This window comes from Harmonia axyridis, chromosome 1 (genome assembly GCF_914767665.1).
Source record: "Harmonia axyridis chromosome 1, icHarAxyr1.1, whole genome shotgun sequence".
Lineage (NCBI taxonomy): Eukaryota > Metazoa > Arthropoda > Insecta > Coleoptera > Coccinellidae > Harmonia > Harmonia axyridis.
Genome location: NC_059501.1, coordinates 48089313 through 48115295, shown reverse-complemented (window position 1 = coordinate 48115295; position 25983 = coordinate 48089313). Strand labels below are relative to the sequence as shown.

At 35.4% G+C, this 25983-nt stretch overlaps 1 protein-coding gene across 3 annotated transcripts in view; it reads left to right on the top strand.

Annotated features, from left to right (window-relative positions):
• The window catches only part of LOC123673051, a 928323-nt gene that overhangs the window by 210741 nt on the left and 691599 nt on the right, over positions 1–25983 (top strand). For all 3 annotated transcript variants that reach the window (XM_045607480.1, XM_045607471.1, XM_045607464.1), the window contains one exon: positions 13446–14647. In XM_045607480.1, the coding sequence (XP_045463436.1) occupies positions 13446–14647 (1202 nt within the window). The remainder of the gene's footprint in view (positions 1–13445; positions 14648–25983) is intronic.

The window sequence follows — 25983 nt, the reverse complement described above, 5'->3', positions numbered from 1 at the left end:
TACAGTAGTTCCGTCCATGATTATAGTACTAGACATGTAAATATTCTTTATCCTGAACATAGATTGGTCAAATATGAGAAACATCCAACATATGCCGCAATAAAATTTTTCAAGTTTAAAAATGATGTAAGAAATATACTCATTAACATGAAACCTTATTCCATTCATGAATACAACATCAAAGAAGTGAGGATTAAACAATTCTGTTAGTTGTCACTATTCCATCTAATGTACTGTATTGTATGTAATGTATTATAATGGGCATTCTATCGGAATAACGATCATTATTATTTTTTCCCCCGACTTTTGCCTATACGCGTAGGAATTCTCTTCGCCGTCGGCTTCTCACTCCTCGCTAAGGGGAACATTCACTCAATCCCAGATATTTAAAATATCAGAAGGGCAGAGCTCGGTCGTGTCCGGTCCTTGTGGTCTCCCTGGTTCTCGTCGAACTTCTGGTCCTCTTACACGCGATCCTTGGACCTGTCCTTCGCTTCCTAGGAATTTTTTCACCGTCCTTGCAGTACCTAAAAGAACAGCTTTTTGCATTATATTACATATATACTCACTAAGTCCTAGTTGCTTGATATTTATCTTGAGATTTTTGGGTACTATTCCTGTCGTTGAGATGATAATTGAAATAGTTCTCGTTGATATCATTCCCCACTGGCGCTTTATATGAAATTCGAGGTCCCTATATTTTGAAATTTTTTCGACCTCTTTTTGACGCATGTTGTAGTTATTGCGTATTGCTACGTCGATGAGTATTGCTGTCTTTTGATGTTTATCAACTAGCAATATATCTGGCCTGTTGTGAGAGACTGTTTTATCAGTCAAAACTGTACGATCCCAGTACAGTTTATAGCGTTCGTTTTCCAGGATGGTTTCCGGTCGGTATTTGTAGTATGGCACTTTTTCAGAATGAATTAGTGTTAATTTAGTTGCCATTTATTGGTGTAGTATCTTTCCTACTGCATCGTGTCTCTCTTTATATTCATTAATAATAATAATAATAATAACATTTATTGATCTCTTAAGACATTATAAAATGTATAAGATAAGTCACATCATAGAGAAAGAAGAAAAGAAAAATAAACAAATGAATTACAATTCAGTATAATATATAGCAACAATAATAATAGAACAAATGCCCAACAATTCAGAGGAGAATCATGGAAATAATCGTTTATGCTATAAAAACATTTTCCAAGCAATAAAGACTTTATTCTCTTTTTGAAACTTGTACGATCTAAAAATTTGATTGATTCAGGCAATTTATTGAACAATTTTAATCCTTTATAAGTAGGTGAATTTTCGAATTTGGATGTTCTGTGCTTAGGCAGAGAGAGTATAGCAGTGTTTCTAGTAGCATAGCTGTGATAACTAGAAAGTTTTTCGAAAGATGCATAATGATCCCTGATATGTACAAGAGACTTATAAATATAGACACATGGAACGGTCAAGATGCCATTTTTAAGGAAAAATGGTTCACAGGAGGAACGTGGATCCATGCCAAAAATCAGCCGAAGGACCCTCTTTTGCAGTATAAATACTCTGTTCATTTCTGACGATGTACCCCATAGTAAAATATTATAAGATATGTGACTGTATACCATACAATAGTATAATTTCAGTAGTGATTTGAGTGGAAAAGAGCTCCTTACGCGACTTATAGCATAATACGATTTGCTTATTTTACTACAGACATAATCAATATGTTGAAACCATTTTAAGGTGTTGTCAATGTAGATGCCCAGAAACCTAACACACTCCCCAGACTTGACTACTCCATCACAACAATCAACTGTCATACTACCTATAGTGTTATTTTTCAAGCCAAAATGTATAAACTGTGTTTTTTTTATATTTACTATTATTTTATTCTTGTGGCACCATGATACGAAATTTTCAACTAAAATTTTACAGGAACAAACGAGCTCATCATGACTTGATGCTGTTATTGATACTGATGTGTCATCAGCAAACAGAGTGATATATCTGCTTTCAGACGACTAGGCAAATCATTTATAAATAATACAAACAAAAGAGGTCCTAGGACTGATCCTTGGGGGACGCCAGAGGTGTTATTACACTCTTCAGTTAAGATGTTCTGCACTCTTACTCTCATTGTTCTGTCATTTAAGAAACTTGATAACCAATCAAGGAAAATACCTCGAAACCCTAGATTATAGCATTTACTTATTATGAATGAAAAGTCAAGTACATCAAATGCGCGAGAGAGATCAAAAAATATCCCCGCCACAAATAAGCCTTTATCTAAGCTTTCATAAACATGCTCAACAAACCCGAAAGCTGCTGTTTCGGTAGATCGGCCCTTCCGAAAACCATGTTGACAGTCGCCAATCACCTTGAAATTGTCCAAAAATTTAGTAATTCTTTGAAACACGGTTCTTTCAAACACCTTCGATAGTACGCTCAGAATTGAAATCGGTCGATAATTTGCGATTTCACAAATGTCATTCTTTTTTTTGTATACTGGTATTACAGTGGCTGTTTTTAACGAAGATGGAAATATACCAGTGGTGACCGACAAGTTAAATAAGTGAGCGATGGGTTCAGAAAGATAAGCGCCGGCTGCCTTGAGAATCTTTACTGAGATGAAATCTGTACCCACACTTTTTTTATTTTTTAAACTTCTGATGACGTCTAATACTTCAATTTCATGAACAGGATAGAAATAAAAGCTGACTGATGACATTTTACAGGTGGTACAGGACCGAGAAAGGTTACCCCCATAATAACTACTCAATTCATCATTTGCTATATTAGAAAAATACTTGCCGAAAGCTCGTGCTACTGTCTTTGGATCAGAGCAAATAGAGCCATCAATTTGAAGAGCAACATTAATTTTTTCATTATTATTATTTCGACCTGTTTCCCAATTCACGATGTTCCAAATTGCTCTGTTTTTATTTTCAGAGTCTTCTAAGAACTTATTATAAAAATCAAACTTAGCTTTTTTGAGCAGCATATTATAATCTAACTTACATTTTTTATATAACTCGAGGGAACTTGTTGATCTGAGCTGTGAATGAATTCAATATATATTCTTTAAATGAACACTGGCTCTCCTTACCGCTGCAGCATTCCAACCATCATTGCATCTGTTTTTCGATGAAGTACATATCCGAGGAAAAGATTTATCAAAGAGAGAATTAATAATGTCCAGAAACTCCTTGAAACCAACATTTATGTCGGCTTCACTTCTGTATAAGTGTTCAAAACTAATTTCAGAAAGATTTTCCACAAATTGATTCAAAGTTAGATCCGAAATTACCCGTAAAAGTTTTTTTCCAGGTTTTTCCCGCCTTGGTGTCAACATGGCATCGTAAGTGAACTCTAACAGTAATATTTTGTGGTCGCTAACGACAGCTTCCAAAAGGTTTGATTCACATTCAGTCAAGTCTACATTTGTTAGAATATAGTCAACTATGGACTGAGATGTATAGCCGCAGATATTCGTAAATATTCAAGTTGGTTCCATTGAAGTTATTCTCAATCCAAAACAAATCAAAAGATCCCTAAACATATTTACATTATGATCGTTTTTCAACCAATCGATATTAAGATCTCCACATAAAAAAATATACTTGACTACCTTAAAACTGTTACGCAATATTTGCGATACAATCTTCAAAAAAATCTGAAAGTCACCCTGAGGGGGTCTATATACACTTATAATACCTATTTTGACATCGCCTACAGATTTCACACCGCATACTTCACAGTGCATCTCTTCAGAGAATTTAGAGATATTCAAGCTTCTCGTGTGGATCCCCGATCGCACATACACTACACAGCCGCCGTGTTTTCTTGAGGGCCGACAGAAATAGTCAGCCTGTACATACCCTGGAATCGACATCAGATCTATGTTGGAAGAGTTGCACCAATGTTCAGCTATGCTCAAAATATGAGGAGATTCTTCAGACACTAACACTGCCAGATTGTTCAATTTGTTCGTCAAACATTGGACGTTCACTTGCATGATTTTAAATTTATTGATTGTTGAATCTTTATCAGAGTTTATTTTTGCGAGAATCACTTCTGAGGATCGTGTTCTATAGGTTTGTGCCGAAAAAAATTATGCACACTGGCTTTATTTGGCCAGACCGAACTGTCTAGAACTTTATTAAATTGACTGACAGGGATAAGAACTTTGAAAGAGGCATAGCTGTTTGGATACTTGGATTTCAAAGCCTCGCATTTGATTTCAGTGAAAGATCTCCCTAAAAACTTCTGGAGGTCTTCAGCAGTAGTATCAGGTTTTAGATTTGAAACATGAAGTGCCCTGTATTTGTCAATACCCTCTACAGACGAATCGCCATCATAACTACCCACAACTAATGCAGGTCGTTTTTTTTTCCTTTTATTAGTGACCTTCTTCCATCCATCAGAACTAATTGCTTCCTTTGCTTTTTTATATGTTTCCTGCAAACATTTGACATCCTCCCGTGATATGTTGTATTGTCTCATTCGTTGGACACCCATAACGGCATCGATCGTCAGTAATAGTTCGATCCTTTATGATATGCTTGCAGTAATTTCTTGTTGAGATCACTTGATCTTGGATGGCTAAAATAAATCCTTTCGTTTCTGGATACATCGCACCTGATGTGAGCCAATAGTTCGACGCTTCAATGTCGACATGATCCTGGTTCACCTCGTTGAAATGTCGTCCATGTAGGGGCTTTTCTCTCCATCTTTGCAATTTTTCTTGGATTGTCTGGTGGTTGTATGACAATTGCTCCTTGTGCAGTTGTAAAGGTGTTGATTCGTCTGCTTCACATAGTATTTTGTAGATCTCTGACGTGCCTGATTTGTCTTTGAAGTATGTTCGTAGGCATTCAATTTGCCCATGGGCAAGTTCCATGATGTCTAGCAGACCTCTGCCTCCTTTATTCCTCGGCAGTGTCGTCCTCTCATTGCTACTTTTCGAATGGTGCTTGCGTGCTTTCGTCATCAAGGTTCTCATTTTGCGTTGCAGGTTTTCCATATCTGTTTTGCTCCATGGAATGATACCGAAAGAGTATGTAAGAATTGAACATGCATATGTGTTGATGGCTCTCGTCATTTTCTTGCTGTTGAGGTTTGTTTTTGAAACTTTGTTGCTTCTCTTAATACACTCAGTTGTTAAGTCTTCCTTCATTCTTTGATGGTTTATTCGTCGGTTTTGTTTCATTCCTAAATCGTCCGATTTCATTGCTTCTATCTCCTGTCCATTAGAGAGAGCTATCGGTTCATCTTGGATTTTTCCACGCACTACGCTGATCGTACGACACTTGTCCAATCCGAATTTCATCCCCACGTCTTTCGAAAAATTTTCCACCAATTTGTCCATAATTTGCAAGTGGTTGTTATAAGTTTCAGCTCATCCATGTATAGCAAATGATTGAGCGCAATAGTATTTCTATTTCCTTTGACATTGAAACCTTTTTCAGTAGCATTCAGTTGTTTAGAAAAGGGGTTCAGCGCCAAGCAGAACCATAAGGGACTCAATGAATCTCCTTGGAAATTTCCCCTTTTTATTGGAATCTCTTTAGTAGTTATGTTCGCCGTAGAGAGTTCGATATTCGTTCTCCAGTTGCACATACTTCAGAAAGTTTATTGTAATTGGATCGATCTTGTATATTTCCAAAATTTTTGTCAGCCACCATGTGGAATAGAGTCGAAGGCCTTCTTATAGTCAAAATATGTCATAAAAAGATTTCTGTGTTTTTTGAAGGCTTGGTTACATATGATGGAATCTATTATCAGCAGTTCTTTCGATCCTAGTGCATTTTTGGAACATCCTTTCTGCTGTGCTGTCATTATGTTATTTGTCTCGCAATGTTTGTAGATACGAGATGCTATACATGATGTGATGATTTTATATATTGTTGGTAGACATGTAATTGGTCTGTATTTTGATGGATCCGCTGTATTTTGCAGATTATTCGGTAAGAGGTAAGTGGTCCCTGTTGTTAAAAATTTGGGCATTTCCGTTGGATTCCTTATAACACCATTTATGGTTTCAACTAGCCTGCCGTGTATACACCAAAATTTTCTCAACCAAAAGTTGTGGATTCCATCTGTGCCGGGTGATTTCCAATTGTGTGTGTTTTTCAATATTTCATGGAATTCTTCTATAGAAACTGCGTTATGCGGCATATGTTCTATTGTTTCACAGGATTTCTCTTCACTTCTTATCCAATTAGCCTGGGAGTTGTAGGGGGTTGGTGTAGCCAGTTGATCTGTCCAAAAATTCTTAATATCCTCGACGGTTGGATAACTTCCTGGTGTTGCTGACATATTATTATTTAACAATCTATGGAATTTTCTTTCGGAGTTTTCGAAAATCATATTATCCTGTTTTCTTTTATAGTTCTCATTGTATCTTCTGAGTCTGTCGGAGTACACACTAAGTTTTTGTTTCAGTGTGTCTAAAATTTGTTGGGCATTTTCATTGTTTGGATCATACGGTGTATGTTGCCGGTAACGATCCATTATTATATTGACCAGTTTTTGTAATTTTCTAGACGGCGACCCTTTTGCAAATTGGGTGAGCCTCCCAATATCTTGGCAGATGCTATGAACTTTAATTTCTAGCCTTTTTTGCCAATGTGGTTTATTTTGTTGTTTTTCTCTGGCTGGTTGCTGACTTTTAGGTTTTGGCTTCACACCAAGCACTGTTGCTATTGAAAATGCTGCACAGTATATGATGAGGTGTAATGATTCAAGATCATGGTAGTCAGAAAGATACTTTGGTATAATCTCCTTGTTGGTCATGACCAGAAGATGAGATAGTTTCTTGGATGTCCTCAATCTCGGTAGAATCGGTCGTCTCAATGGATGTGTGCCCTCAAAATCTATAACGCATCTATTCATTGTGGCAGATAATCGCTAATTTGAACATAATCGCAGTAGTTCTCTTTGGTCTTCTTCTGGATTTTCGACGGGTGCAGCATATATATTTTGTCGTTGAGCATCACTTATTGCTATCACATCTGCGTTGTTTTGTTCCTCAGAATCCATTTGTGCATTGATGTTGTGTTGGTTTTCAGCACAATCGTACTTTTCTTCAATTGTCGTTTCGTTGTTAGTGAGGTCTCTATTCTGTAGCCTCAGTTGGACTTCATTTTTTATGGTGTTAAGTCTCTCATCGGGTATAAGTTTATTTCTCAATATGACCCGGTATCGGTTGGCTACTCTTTGCTCAGAAACTTGGAGTTCGGAATAGTTTCTGTGGAATTCTGCAAATAATTTTTGCCGGTAGCCTATTTTATCCTCTTCCATATTAGTCATTTCATAATATATGCGCATGATAAGATTTTTTTGATTCCTGCTTGGGTGAGTGCTGGTTGGGGATCCTGCGCAGCAACTTCAGCGGTCGGAGAAACTAGTGTCATTCTTCTCCTAGAATGTTGAGATTGTGGAGGCGTAGCATTTTGTTCGACAGACGCCCGTCTCCTTAGCACTCTGTCACCGACGTCCCGCATACTGTCATGTCCAGCGCCGGCTCCAGACACGCCCTGACGAACCTCAGGCAGCGGCTCTATATTCCTATTCCTCAAATTCACCATCATTCATGGGTTCCTCCGTGTCGTGAGGGATGATGGCCTTTGATCGCTTTTTACGATACGCAGAGCTACGGTGGGAGAATTCTTGAGCTGCTTTCCACACGGCTTCGTCCGTTACCCTGGACAGGGACCCTTCGACAGGTTTCAGCTTCCCGGGTCAGGGAGCTCCTGGAATCTGCGGTGGGCAGGAGTCGATTCAACTCTCCTGATAGGTGAATCGCTAGGGATTCACCTACCGCTACCTTCATTATTATTATTATTATTATCACTCAAACATCGAATCCATCTTGTTCCTGGAATTAATTATATCTGAAGTTAGTTTGAAGCGTTATGAATGGGAATTGGAGTACTGTTACACCCCTGACTACTTTTGTAATAACGGTCACCTCCATTAACATATAACCCTGTGTATCTCATCTGATCATAACAAAGCCAATTCTTTTTGTCATTATAATAGTGAACTCGAACTAGTTGCAACAAAAAATTGAAAAATTTCGACTCTTTCAATTACAGAGTGAAATATGAACTATACTAGTGTCATTTTGAAAAAATTTTGATTCATAATTTTTATTGAAGACCAGTCTAGAATTGTTACCTTATTGATAAGCAACATTTGTAGCACAAAAGTGTTTCATTTTAGATGTTTTCCTCTGAAAAAAAAATGCCATTTTTCAAATTGGACACTGTGTATCTCGGAAACTACTTTGTAATTTTTAGATATAGATCATCCATACATAATTTGGACTGTGAGGTACTGGGTTATGAAGTTCGAAGGACCATGAAATTTTCCACACTATTTATTGAAGAAGGTTTATATATACAATTACACAATGTACACTTTACAAGATTCGCTTAACTAGTTATCGAAAACTATGAATCAGTTCCACGCACTTATCCAATAACAATTTACCGACTTGGGTACTAACGATGACCGACTGTAGGGTCTTTTCTAACCACGTGGCGACAAGGCCAATATTTAACTAACTTGAAAATGTGCAAGCTGAACACTGTGTCTCAAGGGGCGAGAGCAACGACGAACTATACTATATTGTACTTGACTTGTACTTACTAGACTGTGTGTTGAATCGACTGAACTGACTTGAACTCACTATTCGATCTCTTACCCCCCTCGACCTTTTTGTCGAACCATAAAAAAATGTTAAGAACATAGAAGTGCTACAGATAAAACGGACAAAGTTAAAATATCATTATAGCCAGCCGTCATTAAAGGGACGACTACGCGCAGCGCACTCATAAAGTGCGCGGAATTATCTATAACTAACTCCAGAGGTGAATCTTTGAACAATGGCGGCGCAGTTCTCCGAACTCTGATCAAAACTTAACATACTTATAGGATTGAGATGAACCCATAGACTCCATAGACATACTCCCCGGGCTGAACCTTCCAGGTTAAGGATAAAAGTGAAAATGAATAAAAAATAAAAAAAAAATTGATGTAATGATAAATAAAATAACTTCTTGGAACAAATAAAATAAACAAAAAATAAATAAAAAATAAAAGAAGTAAAGAAAGAAAGAGTCATATTGATAATCATACTTGATTGTCAATGTTTTCCGTGCAGAATGGAAGTGGACATATCTTAGTGATTGTTCTAGTGAATGTTCCTCCTTGAGTTTTAACACGAACAATGCGAACGCGTGAATCTTTTCCGGGTATCAATTCTATTACACGGGCTAAAAGCCATTTAAGCGGTGGTGTTAGATCTATATTTGATTGAAGAAGAAAATCGGGACCCTGCCACCGTGCCACCATAAATCTGAGACAAGTAATTGTGATGGCAATGACTCTCTCGAAAATATATCTGCAGGATTCAGGTGCAATCGAATATGTCGCCAAGTAGCATTTTTGGAATTGTCCTGAATTAGCACAATTCGATTTGACACAAATACAGACCAACGTCATGGATGTGATCGAATCCATGCTAATACTATTTCCGAATCATACCATAGATTTATAGAATGTATATTTCGAGAGTGAATTGGTACTAAAGTTGATATTTTTGAAACAAGGGTAGACAGAAGTAGTGGACTTATTAGTTCGAGCTTGGGTATAGTAAAAATTTTCAAAGGTGCAACACGACTTTTAGCTGTAATTAGATGCGAAGTGACTGAATTATCAGCAATCATGACATATTTGAACGTACGAAACCGAATTAAAATATACAACAAGCCGGGTTGTACTGTATAACCTTCGATAGAAAAGCCAGATGAAGATTTTATTGAACCGTCGAAAACTACTCAAAGTTGAGTTGTGAGGCTTTGCTCACGCATTATACAAGGATGAGGGAAGGAAGATTTGTTCTGAAACAATTCATTTTTTAATACTAAAGGTACATTATTTTGCATGCCCTAGGGATATATAATTTTTTATAAATCCCGAATACTGATGTTTCAGTTCGTGATTATTTTGGTGTCTTCTTTCGAAATTCAAGAATTTTTTCTTCGCTTGCGAATACGAATCACCTAATTTAAATGGTTCGTTTGGAGTTTTGAATGGTAGGTCAACTTGAAATCTACCCGACATTAACCGAATGGTAGTGTTTTTGAATATCCGTTCAGCATTCTCTTCTGCTGAAGATAAAATGTGTTCAGATAGATTAGATATCTCTTCAATTTCACAGAACTCAGTCAGAATATTATTAAGTGTATCTTCTTGATTTATAATTGACTTTGAAGATTCAATTGAATTTTGGGAAGATTATGCCAATGCTAAGTGAGTAGCGCGAGACATGTGAGCTGACTGTGGGACTTTTCCTGCAATTAGATATCCTAAGTGGGAATTTTGAAGAACAGGTCGACCAGGACCTAATTTGATAATGCCATCCATAATAATTTCAAAATAAATATCTGAACCTAAGAGAATATCAATATTGGAAGGAATTTTGAATTTGATATCCGCTAATTTAATGCCAATAGGAATGGGGATAGAACACGAGTTGATATATGACTGTGGTTGTTGGCATGTTATATTTTTGAGGATAGCACAGGAAACCTTAAACTTTCGATGAGGGTATACTAATGAATTAATTGTTAGATCTATCATTCTATTCGACATAGAACAACTTTGTGAGATGCCAGAAATTTGAATAGATTGATTATAAGGTTCGAGATGAAGTCTGTTGACCAGATCATTAGTTATGAAAGACGTTTGACTTGCGGAGTCAGTCAAACAACGAACAATAACTTGCTTGTTGTATGAATCATATAATTTTACACAGGCAGTAGCTAAAAGAACTTGGTTATTAGAAGAGAGAAACGAAAGACTAGACACGTTTTGACCTGGACTAATATTTTCATTACGAGTTGTAATGAATGGTTGAGCACTAGTAGACAAATGAGAAACTGCTTGAAATTCATTCTGAATTTGTGATAGATTATTTGATCTGGATACTTCGTTGTTGGATCTTGGATTAGGAACTTCACTAGAATAATGGCGAGTTGAAGTCCTATTGAAATGGAGCAAACTATAATGCTTCCTATGACAATTGAAACATGTGTGTTGACTAGAACACTATTGTACATTATGACCCTACGTGAGACAATTCAGACAAGCATTCTTTTCTTTTACTAGACTGTGACGATCATTAGAAGACAAATTCATGAATTTTCTACACGAATATATCTTATGTTCATCCGTATTACACATTAGACATTTGAAAAATTTATTTTTGGTAGTTCTGTTCGACGTGTTAGCATGATAAGAATTAGTATGGGCATATTTTGGGGAAGTTTTGAATTTTGAATGCTCTGTTTGTTCGGTTGAACCTAAATTTTCGAGTACCTTATATTTCTCTTCTAAGAAACCAATAAATTCTGGGAGCGTTGGAAAATCTGAAGTATTCTTTTCTTCTTCAAATTCTTTTTTCAGTGTTAAATCCAATTTCTGGGTGAAAATTTGTATGAGAATTAAATCAGTTAATTTCTCCGATAAATTATAAGTTTTCAAGGCAGCGATATTTGTTTTGATTTGAGTAATGAAATCTCTAAGCGCGTGTTCGTTACTTTTCGTCAAGGAGGGAACATTTAATAGTTTTCGAATATAAGCGTTGACAATAAGATATGGATTATCATATCTGTCTTTCGAAGTGTTAATAGCTATGTTGAAATTCAAACCTACAACTTCCAAGTTTTCAATAAGTTGTAAAGGTTCTTTCGATAAGGCAGATTTTAAATATATCAACCGTTGGATGTCAGACAAATTGTCGTTATCTGTTATGAGGGCGTTGAATAGTTCCAAGAAACTCGGCCATTGTTTAATATCACCCGAGAAGTTAGGAGTCGGAATGTCCGGTAACTTTATGCTAGACTGAGTAGTGGGCTTATTAGGTTTTCGAACTGATTCATAGTTCTCGTTGCCATAGATATAACCTTAAAATATTTATTTTCTACAATATCTCTGTCCTCTTCATATGAGGCAGAGTCAAATAACTCCAACTGAGTTTGAACATTTTCAGTCTTTGAAGATTTGCTCTAATTTACTTTTACGAGCACTACATTCTTCTCTATCTTTAAGATCATCTTGGCCGAACCAATTGACCATTCTAGTTAATTTACTCTTAAGTATGGTTCTTTGTTTAACCAAATTATGGATGTTAGACATTTTGAACAACAGAAATAATTAAGGAAATATATAAAATCAATAAAAATTCTAAAATTGACTCATCACTTTCCAAAACTGCTTGCACCAGAACCAAATTGAATACAGGACAGGAACAATACTTGATAAATGCAATCGATGGATGATTGCGATACGTCGTAGACAGCGACCTCTTCTTGCAAAGGAATTCATCACACTTTGCGCATGCGTTGATAAAGTTAACCCCTAGTTAACCAATATGTCTGCTTCAGGCACGTAGGTTTTTTGATACTTCAATTGTGGAAGTTGATAATTTCTTCAGGGATATCTCCAATTTGTATCCGGCTCGAAGGATCAAATTTATGAAACTATTAGATGTAGATCATCCATACATAAATTGGACTGTAAGGTACTGGGTTATGAAGTTCGAAGGACCATGAAATTTTCCACACTATTTATTGAAGTAAGTTTATATATACAATTACACAATGTACACTTCACAAGATTCGCTTAACTAGTTATCGAAAACTATGAATCAGTTCCACGCACTTATCCAATAACAATTTACCGACTTGGGTACTAACGATGACCGACTGTAGGGTCTTTTCAAACCACGTGGCGACAAGGCCAATATTTAACTAACTTGAAAATGTGCAAGCTGAACACTGTGTCTCAAGGGGCGAGAGCAACGACTATACTATATTGTACTTGACTTGTACTTACTAGACTGTGTGTTGAATCGACTGCACTGACTTGAACTCACTATTCGATCTCTTACCCCCCTCGACCTTTTTGTCGAACCATAGAAAAATTTTAAGAACATAGAAGTGCTACAGATAAAACGGACATAGTTAAAATATCATTATAGCCAGCCGTCATTAAAGGGACGACTACGCGCAGCGCACTCATAAAGTGCGCGGAATTATCTATAACTAACTCCAGGGGTGAATCTTTGAACAATGGCGGCGCAGTTCTCCGAACTCTGATCAAAACTTAACATACTTATAGGATTGAGATGAACCCATAGACTTTCTTGTTAAGGAGGTCACATTCTGAGTCATTCGAAAAATTCACAGATGAAAATATTTCCATTAAGCAGCTGCCTGGACCTTTCAAGGTTGTGTTTTCATGCACTTGCTCGATGGAAAATCTCAAATCATTGAGATTATAAAACTGTGAAACTCGGTCGATTCATTTGAACATATTTTACATCGCATGTTCTTTGTTCGTCATTTTCCTAACTCCTTCTACTTATATTTTTCTAATTTCAGGATCAAACTTCTGTCCCAAAAGTGATAGTCATGGGTTCAAGCTCTGCATCAGAGACCACAATCAATACAAGCACCGATAGCTCCAACACATTGGTAACAACAATAACAATGACAGACGGAAATAACACTGAGGATAGTTTAGATATTACAGATTCATTGGACAACCTCACTTTGGAAAACTCAATTTTATCAAGTCAGATGCAACCTCTTACTGTACCACCAAACATGATGTCAACAATGTGTCACTTTTCCTCTCCGAGTAAAAATGAAAAGCTATTTAATTTCGGACTTCAGCCGTTGGTAGATAAGGCACAAGATACTGAATCAATAAATGCCCTGAAAGGAAACACATCACCAGACAAACTGAAAATTCTTGATGTAAAGAACTATATTAGGAAAGCAAATATAAACATATTAATGGGGCAGCAGACAGAAGCTTGGAATTTAGAAGCTAAAAGGCGAAACAGCTATAAAGCCGCACAAAATGATCCCGATAGTATCGAAATGGTGGTTTCGAAAAACAATCAATCGAAAGATACGAAAGAAAAAAAAAGTTTGAGAAGCAAATTGGTGATGGAAGGAGACGGAAACCAAAGGATGTCTTCAAAAAAGTGGACGGAAATCCCAATGTATTCATCATCAGAAAATGAAACTGAATCACCGCGACCTAAACACAGACATAAAAAATCAAGCAGGAGGCATAACTCCCCTAAGAATTGTGATAAATTTCTTTATGATGAACACCAAGTTGCGAAATATCGGGATACTGCAGATCTGACAACGCCTGACTTAAAAATAGGTTTTTCCACAGAAACCATGGACAATTGTCAAAGAAACGGAATGTCCAACAAACTGCACCCTTCGGAAAAACGGGGAAGCGTGTGTCTGAACAAATGCCTGAGAGAGGTAGGGACTAAACTCGATCTGTCAGTAATAACATCATCTCCCATAAATGTGACTACGAATCCATTAGACAACTCGGTAAATTTTGAAAAAAAAGCAACGCAAGCTACTATTGTTGTCCAGCAGCCATCATTAACTTTGGATCATGGAAATATTTCGACGATTTTACTGAAAAACGGTAGTGATTTCGTTTCGAGTGTTGAGGTAAATACTAGGTTCAAAAGAGAGGAGAACATGAAGCAATTATTGGATATTGCTAACAACCTGACTCTGGAGGAGATACATGATTTTGAGATGAGGTAAGTTCAAAAATTTGAATTTAACGATAAATGCATTCACACAACAGTTTTAAAGGAACAATTATGTTACATCAGAAGACTATGAATCATATATTTCAAGCGATTTTCATAAACGGTTGCTGTTTTTTTTTTTTGGATTTCATCCGATAAATTAGTCTAATGATGATTTGAAAATTGAATCAAATAGACAGTAGAGACACAACTGATAGAAAGTTCCTACCTACTGATTTTTGCTCTTTGATGCTGTGTGTTTGCGGCACTCGCCTTTCAGGCACACGAGCGAGAAAAGGATTTTCTCCAAATGTTGCACACTATACTTTTCCTACAACTGCACAAATTTCAATAATTCAAGTAATGGACTTGATTCAAAATCAAAATGGCCCTCGTTGACAGTATGTGCTAATTCATTGCGTTTCCATAGAAATGACTCAGAAGCCCAATTTCATTGGTCTACCAAGCGAGGTGTGGGCAAATTGCCGAGAGAAATAATATTTGTAGGAAAAGGATATTACCTACTTCCGATCCAATTCAAAGATGACGAAATCCTCCAAACAAGAATTCACTCACAATGTCTTTTATCACGGTTGCATTCCGTCGTGAGGAGTTAATATTTTGTCATGAACGGGTTGGTCAAAGAATGTTGACCAACGTTCACTTATCTCCTGTTGAGATGTTTTTTCAACCCCTGGAAGAGCGGCTTTCCAGAGGTCCCGGAGAATGAATAATTATGTAAATTCACAAAGATGTTATTTGTGAGTCCGGCCCGTCGCTTTTAGGGACAGGTCTCTTTAGTTGACTTTTTTTCCCTAGGGACAGGAATAGTTTTTTGGGTCAATAGTAGTCGATTGAAATTTTAAAATTAAAAATAATAAAGAGAAAAAAGATATAGCCAAAATCACAATATCCACGAAATTTTTATATCTTCGACTCAACGGCCATAACTTGATGATTAAAAAAAATTCCCAAATGATCTTTCACGCATACAAAACAAATAAAATAACCAAAATTGTCTACCCAACTTTTAATTTGGGAGAATCGGGACTACTACAATAAACTTATCTTCATCAAAAAAAGTATTGAAATTCATAAAAAAAATTTAATTAAATAGCCAAAAGATTGTTAACTTGCCCTTATCCCACGGTGCTAGGTGATTAAATAGGCCCTGTCTTTACCTAGTTTAAATTTTTTTTAAATTTTCACTCCAAACGTGTAATTCCTTTTTAATAACTCCACTCCCGATTCGCGCACTACGATCTTATCTTTTTCTCTCTCTATTTAAAAATAAATCTAAACTTTATCAAAAATTTAATTCCTTCTTTTTTATTACTGACTTAACTCTCCCTTTCTCAGAGCCTAAACAATTTCTTTTCTTGAATACTTCAAATTCCTAGAACTAAATCATCTACCAATTTACCGTTCTATTCAACTTATCCCTATTAAATATTACTCTGATCTTGAAAAAGTCCGGTTTCGCGACCGACCCTTATTTTTCTTATTCCTAAAAAATATATCGACCTCACCAACGCAGTGAGACGATAACTAAGAGAAGCAATAATCGAAAATGAATACATCCTGCTTTTAAGATAAGATCAGTTCACACAAGTTTCGAGCACTCTTCTGAATTTAATGTATATTTCCCCTGAATAATAATTGCAATAATCTCAATTATTTCCAAATTTCCGATTCACAACATCACTCCCTTATCCGAAAAAGTTGTGGCATCGGATGCCATAACTTTCCCTTACTTTTATTCTTATTAATGAAGTAGTCCTTCCTCTCCAGTAATCACAATAACACTTACCTATCTAAATATTGAGCCCAACTCAAACAAAATCAGAATTCTCAAAATCCATAGCTCCTCTTCTCCTATCTATTCATCAACAATAATTGTTAATGAATAGATCTGAAAAGTTTGGTACATAGTTTCATGTTGCAATTATTGCAACATTAAACTATGTACCAAACTTCCCAGAAACATAATTTTCAAAAAAAATATATATGAATCTAACTCGATGAGCCGACTAAAGTAGTTGTGTCCTGCGAGCTCTCGACAAATTATTTTCTAATTAACACCTGAATAAATATCCAGTGAATAATAAATCGAGTGTAATCGAGATATCAAGAAACAACGTGTTTTTTCCATGAAATGAATATTTTCTGAAAATATATACAAGGAAAAAATCCATTATGCCGCTTACACGTGAGCAAACGGATGAATTGAAATGTACTGTAAACGTGACAATTAAACAGTTATGGAAGAAACCGGATTTTATAAAGACAATCGTCGATAAGGTTTCGGATGCGATTTCAATAGAAATCAATAATAAACTGTTGAAATTCGAGGAAAAGCTGCGAGATATCAGAAAAATGCACGAAACTGAAATTAATATATCGATTCAGGAAATGGACAAAATACGCAGCCAAAATGAAAAATTCATATCGAAATTGGATCAGCTGGACCAGGAAAGCAGGAAATGCAGTCTTCGTATTTTCAACGTCAAGGATACAGGAGATAATGCCAATATTAAACAAACAGTTGTTGAGTTATTTAACAATAAAATGAACTTGAATAGGATGATATAGAGGAATGTTTCAGAATTGAGAAACATAGTGGAACAAAAACAGGAGGGATTTTTCTTAAATTAAACAGCCTATACATCAAACAAAAATATACAGTAATAAGAAGCTTCTCAAAGGTACTGGAGTGGTCATAAAAGAGGATCTAACACCTATAAGGCTGCAGCTTATGGACGAAGCAATAGGATGGTTGAGTCTGTCAAATGTTTCGACTCACAATGGTCGAGTTCTAGTCCAAATAAACAATCAAATTAAGACGATTCGTGGGATAAATGATTTAAAATAGTTTTGTTCGTTGTTTTCAGACTTTTTGGTTCTTTCTTCTTCCTTCCAGTTTTTTGTTTTTTGAACTAATTTTGTATGAAATATTACTGGGGTTATGTTTTGTAATGGGAGTCACAAACTGGGGAAGTAAAAATGTCGGGGGGGGGGGGGGGGGGCTTGCAGGGTATAAACTTGATTTTGATAGATTTAGTATAGAGAAGGAAAGGTATGTTCGAATTATTGAGCGTGTTAGGTGAGAGGGATGAGGTGGATACGACGGTTGTGCGTAGTTTTGGGGAGGTTATATCAGATGTAACATTGAATGATTTAACGATTATTCACACTAATATTCGAGGTATTCGAAAAAATTTTGATGAGTTCCTTGTTTACTTGGATACAGTGAAAGAAAAAATAAGCGTTATAGTATTGTCGGAGACGTGGACTGTGGAGGAGGTGAGTGATTTTAATATTCCAGATTTCAACATATTTTACAATGAATCTAAATTCAATAAAAACGATGGTCTTATAATTTATGTTCGAGACATTTTCACCAGTCAGATAGTAAATTATCCCTTGACCGAATCTGTCTTATGCAGATCAATTGTAAATATTGGCCGGATTCAGGTGGGCATCACAGCTTCTTACCGTCCACCATCGACTAACGCAAATAATTACATCGCTGAAGTTAATGAGTATATGCATAACTTAGATAAAAATCCTATTGAAGTTTTTTTGGGTGACAGCAACATCAACATATCCGACAGGTTGTCGTTAGACGTGAACAGATATTTAAACATGTTGAGTGAAAATGGCTTTATTTCTTACGTTAATACCGTAACCAGAGAAACAGAAAATTCAGGTAGTATAATAGACCATATTTTCATTGGCGAACTGAGTCAGGTAAATAAGTCCGTAACTATAACACCCATGGTCATACAAACATCTTTGACAGATCATTACACTACGTTCATTTCACTGAAGGGTCAGACAAATTTGCACTTATCTCAAAATCTGAAACAAATAAAAAAGACCGATTACAACAAGTTATCAAGTATTCTAAAATATGAAACATGGAATGAGATTATGAATGCAGACAACGTGGAAGTAGGTTATGACATTTTCAAAAACAAAATAAAAATTACATGGAACGCTGTACCAGACTCGTAAATTTAAAAAAAGGTAATAATAAGCTAAAGCCTTGGATCACTGAGGGTTTGATAAATTCGATTGAATATAGGGGTCGACTGAAGGTGAAATTAAAAAAAAACAATTCTCAAATCAACTTAAGGAACAATACTCACGGTATCGAAATATGTTCAATGAATTACTAAAGGCTACCAAAAATAAATATTACAATTCTAAAATACGGGAAGCTGTCAAGAATTGTAAGAAAAGATGGGAAATGATGAACTGTGCTTCAAATTCAAAAACTATAAAGATAAGTTTAGGTATTCAACATATTCAACAGGTTTTTGGCAACGTAGGTGTTTAAATGACAGAAAAAATTACTCCCGTCGGTTTAAATGAAATTAATAAAATATTGCCTAAAAAATCTGTTGTTGCTTCGATATTTCTCGAGCCCGTAACATTAAATGAAATATTCTGTACTATTCACGTCCATTGTAACGGTTCAATTTACACCATTGCATATTTCGGTTGGTAGTGCGCCCTCTGGAGGTTGATTGTGAATTCAACTCGGAATATTCCGTATTAATTCAAATTTCAATTTATTATGGAACACTTATTTCCAGATTAATGAGGTCGCTTATCATTACCGTGGGGAAATATTTTATAATTTCTGGATTTCTTGTATTATTTTCATTCTGTGTGGGAAGTTTCGTTTGACAACTGGTATAGTCTATGGTTGGAAATGAAATTGTCAGAACCAGAAGGAGGTTATCGGCGATTCGTGATAATTTTGAGAGAAGTTTTTTTTGGAGGAAAAATTGAGCAAATTTAAAGAATATATGATCTAGAATCATCCTTGTTATAGGCGATTATTTCTTCAATTTGGATAATTCCCTGTTTGGTTTATGGTATTGTAAATATTTCTGGGAAATACGTTTTATACGTGATTATGAAAGATTTCTTCCACAAGGCTTGTATTGAATTTACTCTGAAGATCTGAGAGGATTCGCTTCCCGGCGATTAGTTCGAACAACTGTTGAAATTACAAGAAGAATATCAAGAAGATCCTTTTCCCTCGAACAACAACTGAATTTGAAGAATCCTACTGCCTGGTTACGTTCAGGAATTCTAAGTCTGGTGTATAGTTTGGTTGGAGTTAATGGTATTCATTTTTTTATATATGGTGGTGAATTTCTGGTGCAGTTCTGATGGATGGTACTTTCTGATATATGGTACAGTTCGAGTACATAGTATATTGTTGGCATATGGTGTAGCTCGAGTAGATGGTACATTCTACGTATAGAGATCTCACCGTTAGATTTGCTGTCAACCTTCAATATTGATTTTGTATCAGGTAACCGGTGCTTGCACTGGATTTAATGAATATTGTGTTGAAATTCAACTTTGGAAGTAACATTTTAGTGTACTGATAGTATATCAGTCATTTGTTAGAAGTAAACGGTTTTTATTATTATTTTTCTGTCCATTGAAAGTTATTTTTAATATATTGAATAACGGTTGTTTGTTGCTTATTATATACTCTTGAAATTGTAAACAGTTTGCGGTGAGGTACACTTCACTAACTGGCCATTCATTTTAACAACTATAATACTTGTGTATCCCTTCAGGATTTTGACTGAAATTTATTATTACTTTAGTCAACCAGCTATTTTATACCAGCCAGTTATTACAACCACTGTATTTGTATATTCCTTCAGGATCTGTGGTTGAGGTCAATCTTCTGTTTAACTTGGTTATTTGTCTGGTTTCTTATCTGGTATATTTGGAGATTGTTTAGCTCCGTTTACGTTTAGTTTTGGTACTGAAGTTTTAGGTTTAGCCTAAGCCAAGTGTAGGCTGATATAAGGATTCTGTTTTCAGGATTCGTTTAGGCATTTTAGGTTGTAGGAAACCCTTCTGGCAATTGTTGTTGATTATAGTTTATAGGAAGCCCTTCTGGCATTTGTTAGTGTTAGGTAAAGTTTTTAGGAAGCCCTTCTGGCTCTTGGTAATTTAGAGAATTCTTTTTCATTATTTTTTTTTATTATCAACCACTGCAGAAATTCTGATTTTAATTAAACGTTTGACATTGAGTATTTGTTTTATTGCTACTCTGGTAGAGGAATACGCAATTTGTTCTTGAGACAGGCACATCTCTACCTGGCGCCCATTATTATTTTCCATCTAATTTTGAAGAACTCACTCCCATCTTCACTGAGTGTAGTCGCGAGCCAAATTTGAGCCTTGTGACCGGCTTACTCAAGGTCGACACGTCACAAATTGGCGCCCAACGTGGGGCCCAAAAGTCTATTCTATCTGACTTGCAGAGGTTGATCGGACTTGTTGTTATTATTTTCTCGTATTCCATTAGTCTTCAACGGAGGAAGGATTGTGATAAAGTGTACGTGGGCCAGACAAAACAATACTCAAAAGATAGGGTTAGACAACATAAGAATGATGGAAAACATTCAGAAGCCGAGAACAAAACTGCCCTCACACAGCATACACATAGAGAGGGACACAGATTCAACTTCGAAAATGTAACTATCCTAGATAGAGAACAACATTACTATAGACGTCTTTTAAGTGAAATGATATACAGGGTGGCCACTTTTTCAATGGGATTGTATTGGTAACTTTTAAACCATAAGAGTTAGAAGGTCGGTCAAATGGAGAAAAAGTTGCATGCATAGAAGCATTATCAAGCAGTTCAAACAAATCGAGATTATCAGGGCCGGTTTTCGAGATATCATAAGAAAAGTAAATTATGTCATTTTGATTTTTCTTTTTTTCCCACTTCATTTCAAATATCATCAAAAAATGTTACAGGAATTTTTTATTCGACAGTAAATTATCCTCAATTTCACGTTATCAGATTTCGTATCCAACGTTTCGTACTCTCTGGGCCACCCTCAACCTCATTTTTTTCAATACGGACCTGCATATTTTATGACATTTTTCGAAATAACTTTTAACGCTGAATTCAACGATATATCATACAATGTCATTCAAAGTAGATTTTCAGGTGATTTTGACCCTCATCCAATTTTCTTTGGGTCGGATCTGTATTACCTTTCGTTTAGTTTAATTAACAACATGCAATATGCAATAAATTCCGTAGGAAAGTCAACTTACCCATCTTGAACTAAATGGAACATATTAGAATCAAAGCAAGAAACCAGTATACTGGTTTCTTGATTCTTCTTTTATAATAATCATTTAAATATTTCAATTCATAATAATTGAACGAAAGTATCATTTAATGAAAGAAAAATCAAATGATTATTCGAAAGTAAATGAAAATTAATGAAGTAAGTGTTCGAAATGTCCACCATTTTGTAAAATGCACTTTACGGTTCTGGAACCCATACTTTTTATACATTTGCTTGTTTGGTCTCCTTAAATACCTTCCAAAACATTCTCAATTTCCTCGCGAGGTATCACTATTGTTGTATTTGTCATTTGTTCCGTTGAAACGAATTACAGAATCGAACTTTATTTTGAGGTTATTACGATAAAATATTTGCAAGGCTTGGTATTCAAATTTAAAATCATTGTATTCGCGTCTCTTGACTATTTTATTAACAGCAGTTTTTGAAAAATTCCATTCACTGGCCACAGTTCTCGATTTTTTTTCTGGGTTCGATTGAATTTGGGCCAGAACATCGATATCGTTAATAGATTTGTTTTTTCTTACATACACACCATTAAATTTGGATGAGGGTCAAAATCACCTGAAAATCAACTTTGAATGATATTGTATGATATATCGTTGAATTCAGCGTTAAAAGTTATTTTGAAAAATGTCATAAAATATGCAGGTCCGTATTGAAAAAAATGAGGTTGAGGGTAGCCCAGAGAGTACGAAACGTTGGATACGAAATCTGATTACGTCAAATTGAGGATAATTTACTGTCGAATAAAAAATTCCTGTAACATTTTTTGATAATATTTGAAATAAAGTGGGAAAAAAAGAAAAATCAAAATGACATAATTTACTTTTCTTATGATATCTCGAAAACCGGCCCTGATAATCTCGATTTGTTTGAACTGCTTGATAATGCTTCTTTGCATGCAACTTTTTCTCTATTTGACCGACCTTCTTACTCTTATGGTTTAAAAGTTACCAATACAATCCCATTGAAAAGTGGCCACCCTGTATATAAGAAGAAACAAGAGTGTAAATTATAGAGAGGATACAAATAACTTGAGTACCGTTTATGACTACATGATATCCAGGATAACGGTACCTAATGGATAGCAATTTCGTGTTTGTCGCCAGATTGATGTTCGCCTCTTGTGTTCGTGTTTGTTTTTATTTTTGTGCTGTGTATTTGCTGGTTCGAATAGTTGAATAAGCCGAGGCTAAATTTGAAATATGTGTCAATGATACATCGCACCAGAACATATGTAGTTCCGATTTTTGTTTTCAATCTATTGACTGACAAACGTCGAAACCGTTCGATTATTCATCATTTTTACTAACTATTTTAAATATTTATTTTATTAATTGTATAATGAGGTATGAAATCAAGTTTTTAATGTTTCTTTTTATGATTAATAAATGTTTTATTTTCAGCCTTGAAAAAGGAACAAGACGTTCCGAAACGTTGGCAAAATCATAATTGATTATTTATTTCTGTCAAAATTCCTATGACAAATTGTTTAATTAATTAAATGAAATAATAATAGCAATAGGGAATCTAAAGAATAATACGGCGGCTGGACCAGACGGTATAACTGTTCAAATGATAAAATCAATTCATGGTAGTATTGCGGAACCCCTTTGCCACTTAATAAATTTATCATTTTCATCTGGGATAATTCCGTATCAATGGAAAAAATCTATAATAACACCAATCCATGAAAGTGGAAACAACAGAATTTCAACTAATTACAGGCCCATTTCAGTCGTGAACAACTTCACAAAAATTTTCTAAAAATGCTTTAAGAAGAGACTGGTTTCCTTCTTCAAACATCATAATGTGGTATCGGATAGGCAATTCGGATTTCAGAAGGATATCACTACCGAACACGCGGTTCTGGACCTGGTTCGGGAGCTTGTGGTGAGTTTGGATGGGTCTAGAAAGTGTATGACTGTTTTTCTTGATTTGGCCAAGGCATTCGACACCGTGTCACATGATTTGTTATTAAATAGATTAGAAAACGTGGGTGTGAGAGGCCCTGCTCAGAGTATACTAGAATCTTACCTAACAAATCTACCTTCGGTGGCACAGTGGTTTGGGAGACGGCTGTGATGCCAAAGGTACCGGGTTCGAATCCCGGCTAGGTCATGGATGTGTTGTACATGTTACGGTATGATGAGGTTACATGTAAGAGTAGCTTCAAGCTAAATGTCGCCTTGTTGTGTCTAATTGAAGAATAAAGTCGTTAAAAAAAAAAAAAAAAATAGAACCTAAAGGGTCAAAATTGAGGATTCTCTTAGCGAGTCATTGCCGGTGTCAATGGGTGTGCCCCAGGGGACGGTGTTTGGTCCGGTGCTTTTTTTAATATATATGAACGATATTGCTAACTTGATCGATTTTTCCGGCTACATAATATCATACGCAGATGATACCGCAGTCGAGTTTGTTGGTAACTCTTGGGACACTCTATACAGGAGAGTGGAGAAACACCTTGCCAATATATATAGCTGGCTGAATTTCAGTTTGTTGAGCCTTAATTTTTCGAAAAGTAAGTTTATGACGTTTAGTATTACGTGTGAGAATCAAACTAGCAAAAACTCAACAAAAATCCATAGCAACACATGTATCCTCCATGGAAGCAGCTGTTCATCGATTCAGAGAGTACAACAAATCAAATACTTGGCAATAATTATAGATAGATATCTGAGATCGGACGCGCAGGCAGCCTATATCACAAAAAAAACTGAGACAACTTGTACATAGATTCTATATCTTAAGGGACATTTAAAATAAAAAAAATTTGCTAATGCTTTACAACTCTTTAGCCGAATTAGTCCTCAGATACTGTATAGTTGTGTGGAGGGGTCTATGTAGTAATGCACAGAAAAATCTGCAAACTACACAAAACAGTCCAATCAAAATAATTCTCGAAAAAGATAGGTGATATTCAACGGAAGCACTGTGTAGAGAGGCCAACCTGCCTAACTTCAAAAAATTATTTACTTATCAATCTCTACTACATATGTTCTCCAGGACACAACCAAGTCCAGAATTAAATAGGAAGTACAATACAAGATTGGTTGAAAGTAAATCACTTGAGATTCCACTTTTTAGAAAGAAACATGCGCAGCGTTTTGTTTTTTATCTTGGGCCAAAATATTACAATATGCTTCCTCTCCATCTGAGACAAACAAAAAAATAAAAATAACAGAAATAAAGAATCTCATTATGAGAAATCAGATAAGCTGAATGAATGATCTATGTTGTAATGATGATATTAAAAAATAAATAAATTTGCCACCCTTATGCGAATTGAGTAAAATAAATGAAATCCACTTACCTCTGCAGTCCGCTGAGTTTACCTTGCTCTTTTACCTCAAATATTTCAAGATGTAGCCACCTTAGCACGTCAGGATATATTTCAAAAGTGTATTTTTCTTTCCGGAGGGGTGGAGATTATATAATACAAGAACTTCAGTGCTTAGATGTGTTTCCCATCCACGGAAAGAACATTTGTTTTTTTATTTGATTATTATGTATGTATTTTGCATTGTATCTAATTTATGTTGGAATAAATTTGATTTGATTTGATTTATATCTACTAAAAGGTGAAACTTAAGTGTATGGTGGTGTTTTCCGACATAATTCAATAATTCTCATCAAATATTATTAACTCAACTGAAAAGAAAATCAAATCAAATCCAAATACGTGTACAAAATAACAAAATCAAAAAACAATAAAAATCAATTCAGGACATCTTTTCTCCAATGCACTTCACTAACTCCAGCATTGAGTTTGTTCACTTTTCGGAATTTCAAAGTTTCACTATCGCGGCACTTTCTGGTTCCATAATACTGCATCTTAGGTTGTAGTGTTGTTCTTATTCCAAAGAAATCTAGTCGGAAACTTTTGTTTATTCAAGTACGAGAACTACATGCAAAATGAGTAGGGGTTAACACATGCGTACAAACATTATAAATACAACATAAAAATTTGAATCTGTATCATGTCATTTCCCTTTTCACAACAAAATTAGTACCTGACAATTTCCTTTTTTTTGTACAGAATTAAGAATTCTTAATTATCTAAGAATTAAGAATTCTTAATGATCTAAAATGATTATAGTTTCATCTTATTAAATTTGGACAATGTCATCCTTAGAATTAAATAAAACATTTTTACTAATCTCAGTTATTCAAGGTTTATACCTGTCTGGAGGT